The sequence below is a fragment of the Emydura macquarii genome, unplaced genomic scaffold, assembly GCF_026122565.2.
Source record: "Emydura macquarii macquarii isolate MOO-44397 ecotype Brisbane River unplaced genomic scaffold, CSIRO-AGI_Emac_v2 contig_2297, whole genome shotgun sequence".
NCBI lineage: Eukaryota > Metazoa > Chordata > Testudines > Chelidae > Emydura > Emydura macquarii.
Window position 1 is genome coordinate 3,972,037 of NW_027132434.1, and position 22,657 is coordinate 3,994,693.

The 22,657-nt window shown below is 38.6% G+C and overlaps 1 protein-coding gene across 5 annotated transcripts in view; it reads left to right on the plus strand.

Annotated features, from left to right (window-relative positions):
• Positions 1–22,657, plus strand: part of UBE3D (ubiquitin protein ligase E3D) — a 107,668-nt gene that overhangs the window by 16,796 nt on the left and 68,215 nt on the right. For 3 of the 5 annotated variants that reach the window (XM_067560760.1, XM_067560762.1, XM_067560761.1), the window contains exons 5-8: positions 2,034–2,103; positions 7,203–7,272; positions 8,332–8,440; positions 14,548–14,717. In XM_067560760.1, the coding sequence (XP_067416861.1) occupies positions 2,034–2,103; positions 7,203–7,272; positions 8,332–8,440; positions 14,548–14,717 (419 nt within the window). Of the gene's footprint in view, positions 1–2,033; positions 2,104–7,202; positions 7,273–8,331; positions 8,441–14,547; positions 14,718–15,071; positions 15,333–15,898; positions 16,748–22,657 lie in introns of those variants that run through there. The other 2 variants (XM_067560759.1, XM_067560763.1) reach the window with 2 other exon arrangements.

A 22,657-nucleotide genomic window follows, 5' to 3' on the forward strand; every position in this document is an offset into this window, starting at 1 on the left:
GCAAACAGAATTCTCAACTTTACCACATTTGAGCTGAATCAGGTTCCCACTTTGGGAACAGAGAAAGATCTCCATCACAAGATTGTTTAGCCCATGGGAAGGTACACAGAGCTGGGAGCCAAGAGATCATGGATTCAAACCTCATCTATACCACACACTGTTTATATTTCTGTGCAGTCCTACCTTTGGACTCAAGGTAATCCCATTTCACTAATAAGTTAATTGATGGATTGCATAAAGTTTCTTTTAGCAGAGCTAGGAATAGAACTCACATCTCTAATATTCCCAGGTTGGTACATTATTAAGACCTGAATGGACCCACTATAATGATCTAGTCTGACCTCCTGCACGACACAAACCAAAGAACCTTACCCAGTAATTCTGGCATCAGTTTGAACTATGGCATATTTTTCAAATATTGATTCTTGATTTAAAGAATTCATGTGACAGGAAATCAACCGTCTCTGTGAGTTGTTCCAATGGTTAATTATCCTCACTATTAAAAATTTGTATTTTATTCCTAGTTTGACTTTGTCTAGCTTCAACTTTCAACCTTTGGATTTCGTTATGTCTTTTTCTGCTAGTTAAATATCTTCCTCATGTAGATACTTGTAGACAGTGATCAAGTATCTTCTTAATTAAAATAGATTGAGCTTCATAAGTCTCATTATCAGGTATGTTTTCCAGATCACAAATCATACTTGTAGGTTTTGTATGAACCCTTTCCAATTTTTCATCATCCTTTTTTGGAAATATGGACTCCAGAACTCAACACAGTATTCCAATAACCTTCTCACTAATGCTCTACATAAGAGGTAATACCACTTCCCTACTCCTACTGAATATTCCTCTGCTTATACATTCAAGGACCATGTTTACCATTTTAGCTACAGCATTACCCTGGGAGCTCATGTTAGTGGCAATGATAAATAACCAAGTCCTTTTTTGAAGCCATGGGATTTTAGGATACAGTCCCCTTATTTTATATGTATTACTTACATTCTTTGTTTCTATATACATAATCTTTGGTTTGGGTATATTATAATTATATTTACATCACACAATGAGGACACGTTCTTTTAAAAAGGCTTTATTATGAAAAAACATGATAATCTGTCATTTATGGTACTATAGGCAACAATGCAGATGTTATACATTTGGTCATACATTTTGGTGGTTTGTATCACACATGAAGGTTTTAAACTTGAGAGTTATGTTGGCTTTAGTGAAAGAGTGGCTTTATTACAGTTGGAAGCAATGGAATATGGTGATAATCTTTAATTAGGGACACAATAAATGGAAAAAACAGATTTTTTTCCACTAACTTTTTATTTATAATTTTAGGTATTACTTTTCTGTCTAGGTACAAATTAGTCAGGCTTCAATATGATTTTTCAAGTTGAAAGTTTTTTCAGACTTTACTAAACCTATACAAATGCCCATGTCAAACGTATTTGCTGCACATGCATCCCAAATGAACAGGCATAACATTGATTGTGCAGATACTAGATGCAAAACTGTTGCTAATGAAATAATATGAATTAAGGTAAGTGTTGTGCTCAGTTATATCTTTTAAACCAGTGGTGCTCAACCTATTTACCATTGTGAGCTGCATATGGAGCTCTCCATGTGTTATGTGGACTGCATTCACACTATATATATATATATATATATACTACCTGTATGGCCCTGAGGATGTCACATGGACCATAGCTGTGTGCTGATTGGGCTGTGGTTTGAGAACTACTGTTTTAAATAATATTCAATTTAAATATGAAAACTGGGTTTAATTTGTACAATATCATCAGTGTACTGTAATATTTAAATCAAACATTCAACTTCTAAGTAACTCAGAAAGCTTAAAAGGTTGCAGTGAATGAAATAGTCAAGACACATCTCTATATATGTAAACATTCTGAGGAACGCAGAATGAAGTATAAAGTTCACTCTGCACTCTGGAGCGTATGTTAAAACTATACATTCTTTTTCAGAAGAGCTGAATGGCATTTAAATGACATTTCTCTGTTCTACAGAAATCAAAGGAAAATACCAGAGTAATTTGTAAGCGCTGCAAGGTAATGCTGGGAGAAACAGTATCATCAGGTATGGATTACACAAACAAAACCATACTTGGTTGGCTCACTCATTAAACACTAGAGGTTAAAAGTTCTGGAGAAAAATAATTTATCAATAGGATGCTGAGTTGATTCCTGTGGGTTCTTTCCCTTCACTTCTGAAGGGGTGAGATTATTGTTTCCACTGTCAGAACTATGAGGTTATTGGCCCCTGTAATTTATTTTGATTCTTGTTTATGTAGTGCATCTGGCCATATTGTTCTCTTTTAACACTTAGCAACATGATGTATTCCATTTTAGATGTTTCACCCATGCTTCTTGCTCTATTGTGAAGTGGATTTGTAGCACAGACCCAGAGTTATGAACAACTCTGATTGGAAATAATGGTTAGGGATTAAAATATGAACACAAGCATTTAAATTTAGTTTTAAAAAGATGGCTACCTAGAGTATCATGTGCAACTTTATAATTAATCTTGAAATGCATACTTTGTGTACCTTAGTAAATTTTTTTTAGTGTATCGAGTTAGGTCTGAACTACATAACCTAATACAAGCTCAAGTATGTAGTTCGTCTTTGCTAAATAGCCCCTTTAAACAAAATAGGATAGAATAAACTTTTTATAGATCATGTGCAAAGGTTAATTTCTTTGAACAAAAATCTACTTCCTATCAACTATAACTAATACAAAAGAAAAGGCTATAAAGTTTCACAGCCCAAAAGTTGGCAAAAACTTTGTGGAGTTGATTCATTTGAAATTTGCTAGTCACCTTAATTGATCAATCTATAAGAAATTAACATTGAATTACTGTGGTCTTTGATCTTAGTGTATTTAAAAATATTTACTAAACAATTTTTAGGTTAATAGTCTTGTAGACAATATTTTAATGTATAGAGGAGTAATTTCTTGCAAACTTGCATATATAACATACCTTAAAATAGGAGTACATAATGCGTGTGTCTAGACTATGTGTTAATACTGGTATGTATATCTATAGATCTGTAATTTTATATATAAATATTTGAATTGAGATTATTGCATGGAAGTGGTATGTATTATTTATTTATATTACTGTAGAATATAAAATATGCAAGATGATGTACAGATCTATAGGCAGATAAGGTCCCCCAGTTCCAAAGAGCTTAAAAAATCTATAAAAACAAAGACAGATGAAAGGATGGGAGAAGTCATATAAGCAGTGTGGTCAGGGTGATAGCGGTTTGATCCATTAAAAAATGTATAGATGTTCATCTTCATGTTTATAATATGTATTACCTAGCCATTGTTAGTACTTATTTTTCTTTTGTTAACTGCCACTATTTTTGTTACTTGATTTTTAATCCTCGCTTATTGTTTCTTTCTTAATTTTAAAATTTTCCTACTTTCAATATATTATTTAAACCTTTACAATGCTACATTCTGCAGACTGAAGGCATTGATGCCCATTAGATACTTTCAGTGTAAGAGCACTAGTTTAAACTAGAAGTTTAAGCTACCCCAATCTACATGCTCTATTATTCTTTCTAAAATATATTTATCCTAAATGCGTTGCAGCTTTAATTGCTGTCTGAGTCCTCTGTTTTTGTTCCATCATAGTTCGCTTATCATTAGTAAAAATCCAGTGGCAACCACCTTGGATAAATGTAAAATAAAACTTTCTTCTGTTTTCAGTTTCTGTTCCTGACATTTACTTTCAAATTTTACTTTCTATGTTGGTGGGCTCATCTCCTGGTGTCCTGAGGAGTGTTTGGCAGACTTGTTGTTTATTATTTTCACTAAGCTTTTTGTTTTCTACAATGGGACTGACAAATATAAGAAGGAAAGAAATGTCAGTGCTGCATTAAATGTAGAATAAGTGTGTCTCAAAAACAGAGCCTGTTTACCCTACAAGTATTTCTGTGATGAGGCTCTATTTTAGGTCAGACTGTCATTTGATTGGCACCCAGAACTGTTCTACATGAATAACAACATTGGTACAAACTGTTTTAAGTCTCAGTCAATTGGATATGTTTACAAATGTATTGTCCCAGTCACCAGTGAAAGAAAGACTAGACACCAGATATGTGATTTAACTGGGCCACGACTTTTATTAATTAACATATCTGGGAGCTATGTGGCAATAACTCATCCAGTGCAGGTCATCCATCCTTTATAATCCTGGTGGAGAGCTGCTTCAGTGTCCTTACTCCTCCATTCCAGCTCCTAGAGGACTACCGTCAGTCCCCCTCCCACTCCACTGCCCTCCCTTTGTACCAGAGTTAAAGGGGTGGAAAAGAGATGGTTGTCTCCTCACCATGCAAGATATTGGGAGCCCCAGCCCTGTTCCCCCACCTTCTTTAGGAGATGCTGTCTTCTAATCTGCTTTTAGTTCTGGTTTATCAGGGAACAAGACACCCTATTGACTAAGTACCTGTATTGGACACCTGCCAAGTTGTGACAAAACAAATTTTACAACCTTGCCTACCTTCCAGCTCCCAAGGCACCTAAGAGGAAGGTGAAAAGACCCCCACACTGCCCAGGCCATTCTGACAGTGAGAGAAAATTCCTTCCCCACCTCAAAAAAGTGACTAGCATGATGCCCAAATCAAGGCCCAAAATCTGGTTTTGCTCTAATCCCAAGGTCAGGGAAGGAGAGGCTTTTCTTCTCAGAGAAGAATGGTGCCCCAGAGCAAGGGTAAGAGTTTATAAGTCCTCCCCATGTGTGTGAGGAGCTGTTAGGCTTATGTTGCATCCTTCTGTGTAACTAATCAGCCACCAGGCCCTCCTCAAGCCCACCAGGAGGCTGAGTGCTCACTGCTGGTCCAGAGAAAGTCTTCCCTGCCTCCCACCCCCAATTCTGAGGCTACAGGCAAGGGGAACGCAGGGAGTGGAGCAATAAATACGTGTTGTTTATTGTGTTGCCATAGTGCCAGGATCCCTAAGTCATGGACCAGTTCCCTATTGTGCTAGGCGCTGTACAAAATACAGAACAAATGATGGTCCATACCCCAAAGAGCTTACTGTTTGAGACGAGACAACAGATGCAGACAAATGGCTCTGACTTAGTGGACCTCATGTGATTCTACTGCAGAAAAAGGCTAGTTATGATCTGAAGAACCTGTACAAGAATTTCTAACCTAATTAGTGTATCATGGAGTTCTGCAGCTTTGGGACTTCTTGTGCTTCAGTACACAGGGAAATAATGGGCATGGGCTCATCTAATATAAATGACTAAAATCACAGACTTTGCCTTTTACCTGTCCTATGAAACAGTGATTGGTGGCTAGAGAATAAATTGATTCACTTAGATCAGTTCACCTAATTCTCAGACCTGAAATCATTTGAATAAATAGCACAATACAAATTCCAAAAATCTGATTTTAGAAATGTGAATTTTTATCTCAGTTTATTGCTGTCTCCTCACCAGCTGACCGAGCAAACATACAGCTGCCAGTGTGTAACTTAAAGATGCACTGCATAGGCTCAGACAGTTAGATCTACAGTGCTAATCGCTAAACTCTAAGCCGAGCTGAAAGATGCTGCAATAGACATGCAATAGTCATGTACTACTTCTACATCTTTGTAATCCTCAACAAAATTAATGTATTCAGTCCCTCCTTCTGCTAGAGAGGATATGAGCAAATGATTCACTAGGCATGTTCACACTCTTTTTGGGACTGCTCACATACCCAAATAGTCTAGTCACGCAAGCATAAAAGCTTACTTGGAACTTTCGACGCACATTTTGGTATAAGCAAAAGGTTCTCAGGGACTCTCCTCAAACCTTCATAACAAAGAATGATGCTAATTCAGAATATTAATAGCCACAAGGAAGTGTATTACAAGATTACTTCTCATGAAACAAAATCCCAAAATTGTGATTTGTGGCTTCAGATAATAGAAGAAGTAAACTGCTACTCAAATCCCAATGTCCGAAGACCAGTTTGAAGTCTTTAGATTTCAGTCCTTAGCATTCAAGGACAAAGAAAGGCACTCAACTGGGATACTGATATGCATGCAGAATGACTCTGCCCAGATATCCATGCATCTACCTGCAAGAAACCCCAGCTGTGCGACATCTATACATAGATATATAGCAATATTACAGTTGTATGTACTTGTTTTTGTACCTGGAACTAGCCAGATTGTACCAGCTGCTTGTGTACAAAACTGTATATGATAAAACTGGTTTTTTTTTTTTGGTTTTTTGTTTGTTTGTTTTTACAGTCTTCGCATTTAAAGCATCCCCTTTGTTTATGTTTACGGAATTAGGTATTTAATAAATGCATCTACTTAGCAAAGCAAGTAAAAAGCTTGAAAAATACAAATTGTGTGTATATTATAAATAAAATATTTTTTTCTTTTACACCTACAAAAAAGTTTAAAAGAAAAAGATGATCTGGGTGGAAGCAGCTATGTCTGCAAGGATGAAGCAATTCCTCTTCTGACTTTTTTTTTAAATGCCTTCACTTGAAGTGTGGGTCCTTTCTGAATCAGTCCAGAAAGGGTCAGTGTCCTGAGTTAGCCTAGCTTTGTTACAGAGAAGTATTGTTTCCTCTCTTTAAAGAAAGAAGAAAATTAGTCCCCTGAGTTTACTCTTGTAAGAGCTGTGTGATTGTGATTCGCAGGGGCATTATTGGCTGGTAGAGGATGCTGAAGTACTGATATAAGTTGCACTGGTTTCAATCCATTAAGTGTTTTCAGTTTCTTGTTCAAAGTTGGCTCAGTAATAAATAATTGACAAGAGTTTTTAATTGTTATCAGCAAGCATTTAAATACATAAAATGTTTTTAAAATTATCAGTACAGGTGTTTTGGCTCTTGCCTACTCTGGATTTATCTGGGGTACATGGGGAAATGGTTGTATCAAAATGGTTGTGCCTGATGTTAAGTAGGGACTGATACAGACGGCAAATTATTGATCGTGTGATTAGCTCCAAAAAGAGCTAAAGAGATATTTCCTTCTGGCCATTACCAGTTACCCAGCTCCTCCTACAACATGCCAAAACAAGACTGTGAACATCTCTTCCACCCTTTAATTTGAATGCTGATCTAAGAGTTTAATTAATATGGTGATGCGGTATATTACAATGGAAAATAAGTGTACTGTTTTAATGAGTTTTTAAAATTTCCTCTTGTCTGATTTTAGGGACTACAAAATATTATGTCACTGAGATGATTATTCAGCCATCTGGGAAAAATGTTGACATGATACCAAGGTATAGAAATCAGATTATGGACTCAGTTTGGTTATTGGGACAGTGTTGTTGAGTGATAAATATTAAATTTTTTGAATAGTTACTTTTTGGGTATTTCATTAAATATTATGCTAATGTAGTATTAAGTCTGCACTATTATAATAACAAAGTTAAGGAAATGCAAAAGCAATCTTAACACAGCCATATAGTACACCTGCTGTGTCTTGTGATCTCTTTTCTAGTTAAATGTGTAGCTTTACATACAACAGTTTGTTATAAACTGTATACCATAAAGTATAGATGGTGTAATGGAAAATCAAATTAACTTGTTTTTACATTTTTTGACTTCCGGTGACTAGTTATGCCAACCTAGTTACTTCACTAAATTTATGCAGTGCTTTTATGTAATTGTTAATTACAAGATGGTATCTGACAATCTAAACCACGTTTCTTCTGTCCTTTAAATACAGCTAAAGCTTGTACTTTTCATTGGAAGACTTTTTTTTTTTTTTTTTTTCCCCCCAGACAATCCAGTTTAAATCCAGGTTACTATGTTGAGGTTACCATAAAATACAGCCTGCTGTGAACAGCTTGCATCATATGTTATAAAAAGTTACTGTTCCATTCTGCAGACTAAAAGATATTTTCAGATATGTACATCATTATTCACTTTTATGTACACATAATATTCCAGACTAAAGTGCAGTATTGGGGTTTTATACCTTTATCTGCAGTATTTGGCATTGGATTGTGTCAGATACAGGACATTTGACTATATGGACCATTGGTCCGTTCAAGTATGGCAATTCTTGTTATGCAGAAAAGGAAAAATACTTCAGTTCTGGTTACGGGAAGACAAGACAGGTGGAGGTGAAGAGATGAGCTCTATCTCCGCATAACAGTGACTTAAGCCTAGGGGCAGTATTTCCTTGCCAGATTGTAGTAGAATTGACAGCATGGAGAAACTCCGATGCCATATATTTAAAGTTTACTTGGGGCTCACTGGGTGTCAGTGGCTAGTTTTGAAAAGTGTCATTATTATGAAAACATTCTGTGAAGACTGATTTTATTTTAAAACAGGTCTCAGTTTGTACAGAGCATTATCGCTCAGTGTCTCGTGGAGCTATCCTCTTCCAGAAGCACATTTAGGTTCATAATACAAGGGCACGATGGAAAAGTCTACATCTTGGTAAGACATTTTCTTACAATTCTAAAGAAATATATTCCATTTTTAACCTTCCATGAGTGTGAACTCCTGGCATATATTCATTGGTTATATTGTGTTTACTTATGTTATATTCATTGGTTATATTGTGTTTACTTATGTGTGTAAGTGAAATGAGAAAAAGGAGTTGATCATTCAAATTATCAGTTGTGGTGCCTGCCTGCTTCTGACTCCCTGTTTTTTCTTTTTAGTTTTGGGCATTCTGCAATGGAATGTAATAATCCACTTGAATTTTTTAGACTGAAAGTTCATTGTAGTCTCATGCAGTTAGTCCAAAGTACTGTACACAGCCATGCTTTTTACATACAAGTATGTAGTCTTGTCTGTTTACAATATTTTTGTGACTGAGGAAATTAAAGAAGTATTCTGGAGCATTATATCTGATACACTTGGGCTGCACCCCTCTTCCTGGAAATGTTGGAAGTATCTTAGAGTTGTCCAGGAGCCTCTGAGGCATGGTCACACCCCTTCTGTCCTCATCCCACTTAATCTTGTTTCTGGAAGAGCACAGAGAGTAGCAATTCAGTATTCCACCTTATCCACTACCATCCTATCTTTTAACTCTTAACTTCAGTAAGCACTACCAGAATCATTTCCCTACATTTCTTTTCTCCCAGAGGGGACCATGTGGCTGTGACCTTTGGACAGGACCAGCTGCTGAGCATCTTATCTCCACTCCATTACGGTGCAGCAGGCCAGACTAATAGTAGGTGCTCTCATTATGAGGAGGCTGTGTGAAGAGCCACAGGAGCAGGAGGTCTGCCACAGCTGTTCAGTTACTGGACCTTCAGCCTCTCAGGAAAATAGACAGTGAATTGGGGTCTCTGCATCCCCCAATACCAACCAAGACTTCTCTGGTGACACCTTTACAAGAACTGGCCAGTTCTCTTCAACACTTGGGATTCAACTTGGGCCAAACCTACTTCACCAACTGCGGACTTTCCAGGGCCGAGCCCAAAAACTACTTCAAAAGGCAAAAAAGCAAGGGGTCCCCCCCATATACTTAAATGGCTTATAGTACATTGACAAGAAGAACAGCATTCTTTCTTTTACCCCCTTCTTCAGAAAAAGAGGATCTGGGTTTCCTCGAGGATGCATCCTTGCGTTTCATAAACGTTTATATAGTAGACTAGAGGATGAGGAACTCGACTGCTTGTCCCCGCTGATCTTGTGCCAGTCTTGTGGAATGCATAAATCATAGATTCCATAGATTACAAGACCAGAAGGGACCGTTGTGATCATCTAGTCTGACCTCTTGTATGGTGTAGGCCATACAATTTCCCCAAAATTATTCCTGGAGCATATATTTTAGAAAAACATCTGATCTTGATTTAAAAATTGTCACTGATGGAGACTCCGCTATGACTTTTGGTACATAAGAACAGCCATACTGGGTCAGACCAATGGTCCATCTAGCCCAGTATCCTGTCTTCTGACAGTGGCCAGTGCCAGGTGCTTCAGAGGAAATTAATAGAACAGGTAATCATCAAATGATCCAACCTGTCAGCCATTCCCAGCCTCTGGCAAACAGCAATTCCTGCCTATCCTGGCTAATAGCCATTGATGGATCCATCTTCTATGAATTTATCTAGTTCTTTTTTGAACCCCGTTATAGTCTTGGCCTTCACAACGTCTTCTGGCAAGGAGTTCCAGAGGTCGACTGTGTGTTGTGCGAAAAAATACTTCTTTTTGTTCCTTTTAAACCTGCTGTTTATTAATTTAATTTGGTGATCCCTAGTTTTTCTGTTATGAGAAGGAGTAAATAACCCTTCCTTTTTTACTTTCCCCACACCAGTCATGATTTTATAGAGTGCTATCATATCCCCCCTCTGAAGTCCGAGTCTTATTAATCTCTCCTCACATGGAAGCTTTTCCATACCCCTAATCATTTTAGTTGCCCTTTTCTGTACCTTTTCCAATTGCAATATATCTTTTAAGAGCTGAGGCGACCAGATCTGTATTCAGTATTCAAGATATAGGCATACCATGGATTTATAAAGAGGCAATATGATATTTTTCTCTATCTATCCCTTTCCTAATGATTCCCAACATTCTATTGGCTTTTTTGACTGCCGCTGCACATTGAGTGGTATGTTGTTCCGATGGTTAATTAACATCACTATTAAAAATTTACACCCGTCTGAATTTATCTAGTTTCAACTTCCAGACATTGGATTGTGTTATACCTTTCTCTGCTAGATAGAAGAGCCCATTATTAAATTTTTGTTCCCTAAGTAGATACTTATACTGTATATACTGTAATCAAGCTCATCCTGGTATGACCAGGATAACCAGGCATATCTTCATTACCCGCTTTGATTTCTCATTATACTAGAGAACTAAGCTTTTTGGATGCATGACATTGTTGCCTCAGCAAAACAGGTTTTGTTCTGCTTATCTTAGAATCATAGAAGAATCACAGAGTATTAGAGCTGGAAGGGAGCTCAGGAGGTCATCTAATCCAACCCCCACTCAAAGCAGGACTAACGTCAGCTAAATCATCCCAGTCTGGGCTTTGTCAAACCACAGCTTAAAAACCTCTAAAGATAGTGATTCCACCACCTCCCTAGGTAACCCATTCCAGTGCTTCACCACCCTCCTAGTGAAAAACCTTTTCTTAATATCCAACCTAGATCTCCCCCACTGCAACTTGAGACCATTACTCCTTGTTCTGTCATCTGCTACCATTGAGAACAGCCTAGCTCCATCCACCCTGGAACCCCCTTTCAGGTAGTTAAAGGTTGCTATCAAATCCCCCTTCATTCTTCTCTTTTGCAGACTAAACAAGCCTAGTTCCCTCAGTCTCTCCTCATAAATCTTGTGCTCCAGCCACCTAATCATTTTTGTTGCCCTTCGCTGGACTCTCTCCAACTTGTCCACATCCTTTTTGTAGTGGGGGGCCCAAAACTGGACACGGTACTCCAAATGCGGCCTCACCAGTGCCAAATAGAGTGGAATAATCACTTCCCTTCATCTGCTGGCAATTCTCCTACTAATGCATCCCACTATACTATTAGCTTTCTTGGCAACTAGGGTACACTGCTGACTCATATCCAGCTTCTTATCCATTGTAACCCCCTGATCCTTTTCTGCAGAACTGCTGCCTAGCCCATCGGTCCCCAGTCTATAGCTGTGTATGGGATTCTTCCATCCTAAGTGCAAGACTCTGCACTTGTCTTTGTTGAACCTCATAAGATTTCTTTTGGCCCAATCATCCAATTTGTCTAGGTTACTCTGTATCCTATCCCTATCTTCCAGGGTATCTACCACTCCCCCTAGCTTAGTGTCCTCTGCAAACTTGCTGAGGGTGCAATCTGCCCCATCCTCCAGATCATTAATGAAGATGTTGAACAAAACCAGCCCCAGGACCGATCCCTGTGGCACTCTACTTATGACAGGCGGCCAGCTAGACATCGAGCTATTGATCACTACCTGTTGAGCCCGATGATCTAGTCAGCTCTCTATCCATTTTATAGTCCATTCATCCAACCCATACTTCTTTAATTTGCTGATATGAATACTGTGTGAGACTGTATCAAAAGCCTTGCTAAAGTCAAGGTATATCACGTCCATCGCTTTCCCCACATCCATAGAGCCGGTCACCTCTTCATAGAAGACAAAGATAATAGCCAATGGCTCTGAAATCACCTCAGCCAACTCCCTCAGAACCCTGGTTGCATTGCATCTGGCCCCATGGACTTGTGTATGTCCAATCTTTCTAAATAGTCCTGAACTGTTCCTTTAGCACTGAGGGATGTTCACCTCCTCTCCATTCTGTGCTGCCCAGTGCAGTAGTCTGGGAGCTGACCTTGTCTGTGAAGACAGAGGCAAAAAAGGCCTTGAGTACCGCATCTTTCTCCACATCCTCTGTCACTAGGTTGCCTCCCCCATTCTGTAAGGGGCCCACACTTTCCCTAATCTTCTTCTTGTTGGGAACATACCTTGTTCCCCTTCACATCCCTTGCTAGCTGTACTCCAATTGCACTTTGGCCTTCCTGATTTCATTCCTGCACGTTTGAGCAGTATTTTTATAATCCTCCGTAGTCATCCGACCAAGCTTCCACTTCTTGTAAGCTTCTTTTTTGTGTTTAAGATCACCAAAGACTTCTTTGTTAAGCCAAGCTGGGCGCCTACCATATTTGCTATTCTTTCTGCACATCGGGATGGTTTGTTCCTGCACCCTCAATAAGGTTTCTTTAAAATACAGCCAGCTCTCTTGGATTCTTTTCCACCCTCATATTAGCCTCCCAGGGGATCCTGCCCATCAGCTGTAACTGTTCTTTTAGTAGAGAGGATGTGGCTTTCCAGGGATGTCAAATAGGTACTGCTAAGTTCTAAATTTACTTTATTTATTTGAAAGGAAGAGACGCATGTTGAGACTGTGTCCTCTAGGCTAGAGTGAAGAATGCTTTTCACTTTGTGAAGATTCTAGAAGGACTCTTTAAAAGGGGAAGGGGAATCATATGTGGTGTTTGTAAGGGACTTGTAATAGCTAGAGGTAGGCTTTGTACAATTAGCTAGAGTATAAAGTATGTCTCCTTTTTCCTCATCTCCTCCCAAGACATCTTTGAGAATGCATCTCATTTCTCCTTTGCAAAAAAAAAAAAAAAAAAAAAAAAAAAAAGCTTGCTACAGTTTTCTAATCTTGGTCTTCTGACAAACTACAGAAGCTGTGATCAGTTATATCAACTAATATGTGTTATGTGATGTGAACAAACCTCTACTATTGGGGGCTGTAGTAAGTCTATCACCAAACTTAATTTAATTTGTTGCCTTAACCTGAGGTCACCCAGGTCTCCAGAAGCGAAAGGCTAGCACCAACTAACCAATAGCACTACTTATATGCTACTTTTACAAGTGCACTAGATATTGCGAATAGCAGTCCAAAGATACATCAAAGTAAATGTTAAAAGCAGCTAAGAAAAGAACCCTATTAAACTTGACTGCCTATTCAAAGAACAACTAGGTCTTTGGGGAAAAACAACTGGAATTCCTTGGAGGACAGTACAAAGTATTACATTTTATGAGTGATATACAAAGAAAACTGAAATAATATGCTCAAAGAGAGCAAAAAAATGCGATTAGTTCACTTGTGAAAATTAATTTCATTTTGGCAACTCATGTCTCTTCACTGCCATGGCCAAGTGAATGAATGAAGAAAAGGGGTGAGACCTCAATGGTTTTTGTACTGTGCCTAGTACAGCAGGGCCTGATCCTGATTTGGGTCTTGTGGTACCACAACACAGACATTCAATGATTGGATTAATAATAATATTACAGTGCAAAGAATTGAGATTTTTCAAAATTTTCCAATATAGACTGCTAGCACGTCCGTGCCAGCAATTAGTATGGAGAAACTTAATTCCCATTAACAGCTCTGAATTAGTTTTATTTTCCCAATAAGTGTTGGCTAGAATCTTTTCTACTCTTGGTAATTGGGCCTGTCTCAACTTTAGTAAACTCTAATGTGCTAACCATTCCCTCTCTGTTTTAGCTTCATCCAATCTGTGTTAATGTTCTCTCACTCGTGCGCGCGTGCAAACACACACACCCACCCATCCACCCACCTTGGCCTTTCCAGTGGGAAATCTTTCACTTGTCATCCTGTCTTCAGGATTTGACTGTTTCAACACCATCTGTTTAACACATCACTGAAATACAAAATTAGAAAAATCATCCATTAGCAACTGGAACAATAGTCTTTGGATGTTTCTTTTTCTGGCAGAGGGAACATGCGACTGCCATAAAGGAAATGCAGATTCACAGTTCTGTTGCTCGTAACACTGATCACAAGGAATCCTGCATCATTTATACAACCCTTGATTTATCCCCACTGGAGCTTATAGCACTTTAAACACTTAAGAATATTTACCATAAAATGTTAGTTCACATCCATTAAAGATTTCTTAGAAACTAGTTTTAAATTGTCACACTCTAGTAAACATCAAGAAGTTTCATGATTTATGTGGCCTAATGTTACCTACTCATAGCATGTCAGCTTTAAATCCGGAGTAACAGAACAAGTTCAAGCTGTTGGTGAATTCTATAAATAAACTATTCTCTATCCACAGATGTGGCTTTTAAATTCTGACACTTTATTGGTGGAATCTATGGGAAATTCAGCATCCAGCAATGTTTTTACATTGTTTGAAGATAGTTTGAAGCCTGATTCCAGCTCTTCAGGTGCCTGGAATGCAGTCAAAGTTCTTTACCATCCCTGCATTAAAAACAGGAATAAGGAGTAAGTATCCGCTTTTCTTTTGTTAAGTTCTGTTCTTTGTTTGGGTTCACAGTCCAGGACAGTGTACCTTCTAGGTACACTTCAGACTAAATGGGGTACATTTTCATAATGTTGTGTGTATGGTTTCAGTCGCTTGAGTTCTGTTAGGTCAATGAGAATCTGGTGGCTAAATTCCTGCACATCGCTTTGAAAGTGTAGGGGCTGGAGTTGCATTACTGATTGATTTACACTAGTATTACAAAATAGGTAGCTCATATTTTTTGTCTTTACTAAGTATAATATGCTCTATTTTTCATTTTTCTTTTTCACGTTAACTAACTGTACACATTTAGAGCCTGATTCTTTCTCCACCAGCAGAAGGTAGAAGAACCCAGGATGTGAGTTCCATGAAATGGAAAGTCTGTCTGAAGCTAGACAATCACATTGGCCCAAGATACCCACTACCTGCTGCAGCATTTGGGGGCCTAGAACCAGCTAATACAGCCCAGAAAGTGGGAAAAGCTGGCCAGGCCAGGGGCAGGGTAAACCCAACATTTGCCAGTTCAGTTTCTCCTTATTATTCTCCACCTGCACGACTCCTGTGGTATCCTGCCCAGAATGTAAAGTTGCTCTCCTTTGGGGAGAATGAATACCTGTGGAATGGCAGTGGCGATACTGCTGCCTGCCCTTCCCTGGTGGTAACCCTACCCCCTCTGGTGCAGCTGACCCTAAGGGGACATGGTGTGTGCAATTTGCACTTTGCAATTTTCATCTGTCTGTTGCAGCTTCAGTGTTAAGCCTTTGCTCTGAAACGATGCCTTGTTATTCATATGGTCTGTTAAAGTCCTCCGTTTTTAAGCCAAGAGATCCTCAATCCTGTGTGCACTTCCTGAAGTAGTTACAGTAGATAAGCACACTGCTTGTCTAAATATGGATGAGCAACGTATGTAACAACATAAATGTGTAAGGAAATCAAATTTAATATTTAGCAAGAAGAATATGAAGTGAAGTAGATTATTTAGTAATGTGAAGGAGTTTTACAATTAAGGGCTTTTCAAATATGATTTTACAGGTTAATTTGTGTGTGTGTGTGTGTGTGTGTGTGTGTGTGTGTGTGTGTGTGTGTGTGTGTGTAGTTATAACTTGCTTTGAACCTAATGATAGGATTCTTTCAACTACCCTTTTTTTTTTTTTTTTTTAAGTTCAAACTGTGAATGCTTGGTTTTTCTTATGTCCAAGTGTACTGGAGCTTTCATAAAGAAAACATTTGACTTAGCAGGCTCTGAAGTGTCGATTATGGAAGAAAAACACTGCCAGCATAATGTTTGGTTAAGGTTGCAATCATGTTTTAATAGCATCATTTTATATTAAAGCCTCTAACTGGTGGTGGACAAAGTTGCTAGAATATTACATTCAACAATGACTTCAGTGTTTGCACAGCTGATGGAATAGGATTTCTTGGGTAATTTGTATTTCATCTGTTGGCTCTATGATGGTAGAGCAAAAAGCATATATGAATAGTGGTTTGGGTTTATTTTTTCCCTTAAACTCTTGGGGGGGAAAGAGTGGCGGATTTTTTAATTCCTATTTAATTTACCAGAAAATATAATGTCTCGTGATAATATTTTAAAAAAGAAAAATATAAACCTCTCAATAATTTGTGAGAATTTATGGTATATATCATGGTATTCACACTGATTCTGTAGTGACTGCATCACCAATATACATAAAACCAATTCAAATATTGAATGTTTTGAACATATTTTTCCACCTAATTCATGGAAAGAATGCTCAGACACCGTGAACAGTGCTTATTTGTGGAGGAGAGATCATCTTCCTAGAGAATGATGTGATGATAATTAAATTTATTAATCCAGAAGGCTTCACAGTAAGGCAATGGAAAATATATTGCTATGTGTGATATAAAATGTTACCCTGAAAGATGGATTTTGGGACGTTGCTATAATAACCTGCCTATTGCCCCCTTAGTCTGTTCTTCCCAAGGTAAAAGTTTGGGGTTGTTAAGGAAACACTAAAGGACACATATATAACCTTCCAATAAAGTATTTGACAAAGGCAGTTTTCTTTCCAAAACAAAGTATCTTTTTATTGCTGTAACTAATAATCAATGGAGGGCAATGGAGAGAAGAATTCTGGGGATTTCAATCTGTGACCAAATCCCTAATGAAGTAATCGGACTGCAGAGTGGAATGCAGGCTGTCGTTGTTGAAAGTAGGTACAATAAAATGGAATGGGCTGGGCATATAGCTAGGGTCACTGACAATCTGTGGACCAAAGCTGTCACCAGGCAGTACCAACGGGAATTGAAACGACCACTTGGTCAACCTCCAAAGAGCTGAGAAGATTTTGTCGTGAAAAGGCATGGCCGCATATGATGAAGGAAGGCCAGGATAAGAGAAGAATGGAAGACATGCTGTGATGGGCCTAATCTATACAAGGGCTGAAGGACTAATCGAGGTGAACTAATAATCCCTACTACAATATGATCTAAAAATCCTAAACAAGACACAAAATCCCTGAGACAAAATTCCTTATTGCAAGTTAAAGAGCACTTAAACTACAATAGCATATAGTTTAAATGATTCTAAGGGAAGCAATTATTTGCAAGTGGCCAGTTTGCAATGAATTGCTGACATCAGATCTTTTAAAGTGCTTTGAAGTTTACATAGATACGTTGCAATTAATAACAGAATTTCATGTATTCTTAACAACACACAAACCCTAACCCTATATCCCATCCTCTACTTTAGACTAAACTATAATTAACAGAATATTAAGCTTACTCTATAAGTCTATTGATGTTTCCTTTTAAAAATCACTGTTGCTGCTGTTTAGTTCCTGGTCAGTCAGCTATGCTCCGTTCCAGTTTTCTTTCTCTCTATCTCTTCAGCAGTTTTTGTTTGTCTTCTCTTGCTAGCTTCCCGGCTCTCCCCCAACGTCTCTCTCTTTCTCAGATGCAGACTCCGGACTCTGAAACTGTGGCTGGGCCCACTGGCCTTTTATGCTACATTGTAGCTCTCTCTTTATATACCTTTCTATTCTTAGAAGCAACTACCTCACTGGCACATGCTCAGAATTCTGATTGACGGCTCTGATTTTTAAAACAGGTTGTGGCCCGTATGAGTGCATTCTGACCAGCTAGCTGCTCAGCTAACTGACCCTCTGTCACCCCTTACTGCACGTGCTCAGTAGCCACCAATTTTGCACACGTTCACTGTGATCATTTACCGCGGCTGCAATTGTGCTGATCCATACACACGGCTCTTTGCCAGGGCACTATTTTAAAAATCCTAAATTCTTACTGAGCATGTTTAGGGTCTGCAGTGTCTATCTCAAAGTGGAGTCATTTTTTGCTTATTCAGAATGGAGATCAGAAATACAAATTAGAGACTGGAGAATTTCTCAAGTAATAAGAGGTTATTTAGTGGCCCTAAATCCCTGTTATAGTAGTTGTCTGATTTAGGCTGCTTACACTTTAAATGGGGAATACTGCTGCAACCAGTGCAATGTCTCAAAACAGAAGAAACTGAATTTCAATAACTGTAAAACTTGCAGTAGTACAGGTTTGCATTTTATATTCTGTATCAGAGAGAAGATTTAGATACCTTGGCATAATGCATAGATAACAGCCATATTTACTTGATCACTTGCAGTTCATATACAGTGATGTCCAAATCCTATTATGGACCGTCCACAAAAACAATAATGCCCATTTAAGGATGCAGAGGCAAAGAGAAATGGCAAAATTTAGAAAAGAGAGAGCTCCTTTTCTGTCAAAGGCTCCATCCTAGACTTGATTTGGGGTCTTACTGTTAGGACTATGTGCAGGTGTGTCTCTTTCTCTAGTGGATTGGGTGTAGAAAGTCTATTTCTGAAGATTAGTTTGCATTTATCTTTGGGTTACTCAGGGTATGTCTACACAGCAAAAAAAAAACCCCAAAACCAACAAAACGTCCATGGCAGCAAGTCTGAGAGCCAGGGTCAGCTGACTTGGGCTAGCGCTAAGTGGCTAAAAATAGAAGAGTAGACATTCAGGCTGGAACTCCAGTTCTGAAACCCGATGAGGGTCTCAGAGCCCAGGCTCCAGCCTGAGCCCGGAGGTCTACACTGCTATTTTTAGCCACACATTGTGTGCCCAAATCAATATTCCCTAGCTCTGAAACTTGCTGCCATGGGACTTGGGTTTTTTTTTTTTTTTTTTTTTTTTTTTGCTGTGTAGACATGTTCTCAGTGGCTGCCAACTAGGAATGAGAGGTTTTTTTGGAAAGCGCACTCTAGCACTCTGACTCCGCTGGCAGATACAGCTGAGGCCTTATTGTTTTGAAGTTTTATCATCAAGAGCAGAAAGAAGATGAGAGGAGGGACAACACGAACAATTGTTCCAGTTTATCTTCCCTATTAGAACATTTGCTTTGGTTATTTTTTTTTTTAAATATGTGTGATGTCAGTAACTTTAAATAGCACAGTCCATTTAGGGGTCTAGCATCTGAAGATCTCCCTGTATTTTTTTTTTTTTTTTTTGAGCTGCTCAGTAGTTAGGAATGTTATGCTCTTGTCTTTTTACTATCACTTTTATCCTCTTCACATAAGTTGAAATCAGAAGAACTTTGCTTATCTGAGCATGTGTCTAATGTTTCGTTTTTCTGCATGGTTTCTGAAGGGCAATTACACACCTAACTACATTGTTAACATCTCTCCTTATCCAAATTCTCAGTGGATATTACTGTGACCTTATTGCTTGTCTTTTTCTTGTTTGAGGACTTCAGATTCCCTCTGCTTTATGTCATCTTTTGTGCTAACTGCTCCAATTAAAATATTTTTAAGAGACAAAAGAAAAACATGGCTGTTTTCAAAAGTCCATAAACCAGGAATTATGAAATACTCTTTGTTTCAGTCTTATACTTACCTCATACCTATACACCTGTCATGGTGCAAAAGGACTGTTGCATGATGTAGACCAGAATTGTTCTTACATGGAAAGTGCTACAGCATATACAGTATGTGGTATCCCCGAGTATTCTCCAGAGCAGTGAATTACACACTGGTAGTGTATTGATTCTGTAGTCCTGAGGCTTGGAACGTGTGGCTCGGAACCACTGAGGCTCAGGTGTTAGAATTTGGGTCTGTCTGACTTTTAGGGACACTTGGACATATTCCCCACCAAGTCATTTTCTGCAACATTTCCCTACTTAGAGCTTCCAGAACCGACCTGAGAACTGGCTATATGAATATGGGAAGCAAACCGCAATGACTTAGCTAGTGCTTTGACATCTACTGATGGAAAAGCATTACATAAGAGTTTGACTTATTGTTGATATATTATTAGTACTCCCAGTCCTTCAAGTGTGTCTGGAGACCTGCGGTTTTGTTCTAAGTTGACTAGTATTTTACTTGCAACTGTCAGGTTAATAATTATTTGCACTTATATAGCACTGTAAAATCAGGTAACTGTGTCCTGCTAATTGGCTGTAGGACTTATTTTATGCAATCGTGGACTGCTATGTACCCGAGAATCAGTCATCCCCCAACTGTTTTCTTCAGTGACGTGCAGATAAAATGAAAATGCAGATAAGATGAAGGAAATGTCCCCTGAACAAGTTGTAATTAAGCTCCTCTGCATGATGTTTGTTTGTTTTTTGCTTTTAAAAACTGTTTGGCACAGATTTTGAAGAATGAAATGAAGGGGTAAAAAGACAAACTTCTCTTACTTTCCTGTTCACGTTGCAAATAACGTTGGGAATAAAAGAGCTACAGCTTTTGTGTTTAAACACCGTGCACAAACTTGTCTGAATGAGACACTAGTGGTTCACTTATGCTTTATTTCTTAAAATGTTGATTTGAAAGGGTATACTGCATGAGAACTCTGAATTCGGAGATGAACAGCATTGGGACCTATGAGTTAAGCAGCAGTATATTTTTATTTGCTCAGCATTGATTTTGGTTTCTGCTGGTCTGATTAAAGTAGCCATTGAGGCCATAGTCTGAAAATGGTGAGTTGAGTGAGTTACATTTGTTGGCGGTTAGGAGGGCTGCCTTCTTCAAAAAGTAGTAAATACATATACAAATGAGAAAAAAGCTCACTTGCCAGTTTTAGTACCTTCATAAGAGGAATTCTTTAATTCTAACTAGAATACAGAGCCTAGAAGTGTTTTTCTTTTCTTAAAAGGAAATCACCATTTTAGATCTTGAGATGTTTTGTATGAGGCAGTCTTGGGGCCCAATTCTGAGCCCATTGAAACCAGTATAGGATACTTTGCAAGCACGTCTCCTCTTTCCACTAGTTTGGGTGATTTTATAGATGTATGCTTATGCATTCCAGTCACTGCATGCTTTCCAGTTACCTTATACAGAAACCCTTTCTAAGCAAAACGTTCATGCATGTGTGATTGGGGTGGTCTGCCATCAAAGGCAGTAGGGCCTAGTCGTCAGCCCACTCCACCACCTGACATGGCTTTTGGAGGGTTTGAAAGGTCCTATAGGAAGATGTATAGAGACTGAAGGGAGATAGAGAAAGGAGGGAGGAAGTAGCTCCAGGACTGAAAAGTGCTTGGAGAGGGAATCCTGTTCCTGTATATTTAAGGGCCCACAGTTAGGAGCCTTGCACAGAGGGTGGGGCAAGCCTCCCCTCTCAGTTAACCGATTGGGAAGGAGTTGGGAGAAAGGGGAAGATCATAAAGGCTGTCTATTCCCTCATAGCAGGACAGACACTGACAGGAGAAGGCTGGCCTGCTGAACCCTTGAGATTAGAAGGCTAGTTGGGAAGAGTGTTCAGCTGAAGGGAGCTGGCAAAAGCCTTGCCGCTGATTAACCTAAGGCAGGAGGCAGCTCCAGAAAGAGGACTGAGGGGAACCTCCTGCTTGAAGGAGGGAAAGACATATTATTCTAAGGCCACCTCTACACTACAGCTATTAGAGCGGCATAGTTACGGTGCGGCAGCTGTGCGGCTGTAGCACCATAGTGTGTAGACACTGTAGATCAATGGAAAGGGATTTTCCATTACTGCAGTTAATTCTTCACTCTGAGAGGCATTAGCTAGGTTGACAGAAGAATTCTACCGTTGACCTATCCACAGCTACAGTGGGATGTAGGTCAATCTAATTACAGTGTTCAGTGTGCAACATTTTTCACAACCTTGGGCAACATAATTCGGTGGATCTAATTTTTAAGTGTAAGAGTAGGCTTAAGACAAAGAGGTCAGAGACACACGCCCAGTCCCAGAAAGGGAAGAACATGATGTCGGTAAAGGTTTGAATTAGTAAGAAATCTTTTGCTAGGCAATACTTTGGATTGGGTGGCTGGAAATAATAGATTTTTGCAGTCAGTGAATGTTCAGAATGATTCTGATTCTGTGATTTGTGGTATTCCTTACTTTGTTGCAGTTTTCTGTAATCAAATAATTAAACATTATGAATTGTCTACTATATAAGAGTCAATAGATCAGGAAAGAATTAAATTTTTAAAAAGCAATAAGTTCAGTCATCTTTTTATGAAGTGTGATTGCTGTTTTGTTAGCAGTTGTAATGCAGAACAACTTCTTCATGTGCATTACAGACATACTGTTCCGGCATGTCTTTTTATTAGTATTACATTTATGTAGAATAACAGAAAAATGTTAGGTTCAAATGACCTAGTTGTGGAATGGATGTTAGAAAGTGAAAAGGTAGTACATAGGTTTTTAAAATCAGAGTCCTAATGATATCTTTTTAGTGGCCAGAAAATCAGTTTTGAAAGTTTTATATATAATAAACTCTGAGAATGGAATTTAAGGTCTTATTGGGCTTATACAAATGTCATATGTTAATATGGCATTGTTAATGTTGACAACCCACATAATCATTCTGAGGAAATGTATACTGGGGCAGCACAGGTGAGGACTTGGTTCAGATCACAGAGGGATATGACCACTGCAGTACCCTCTGTCACAAATAAAGCCAGCCTGT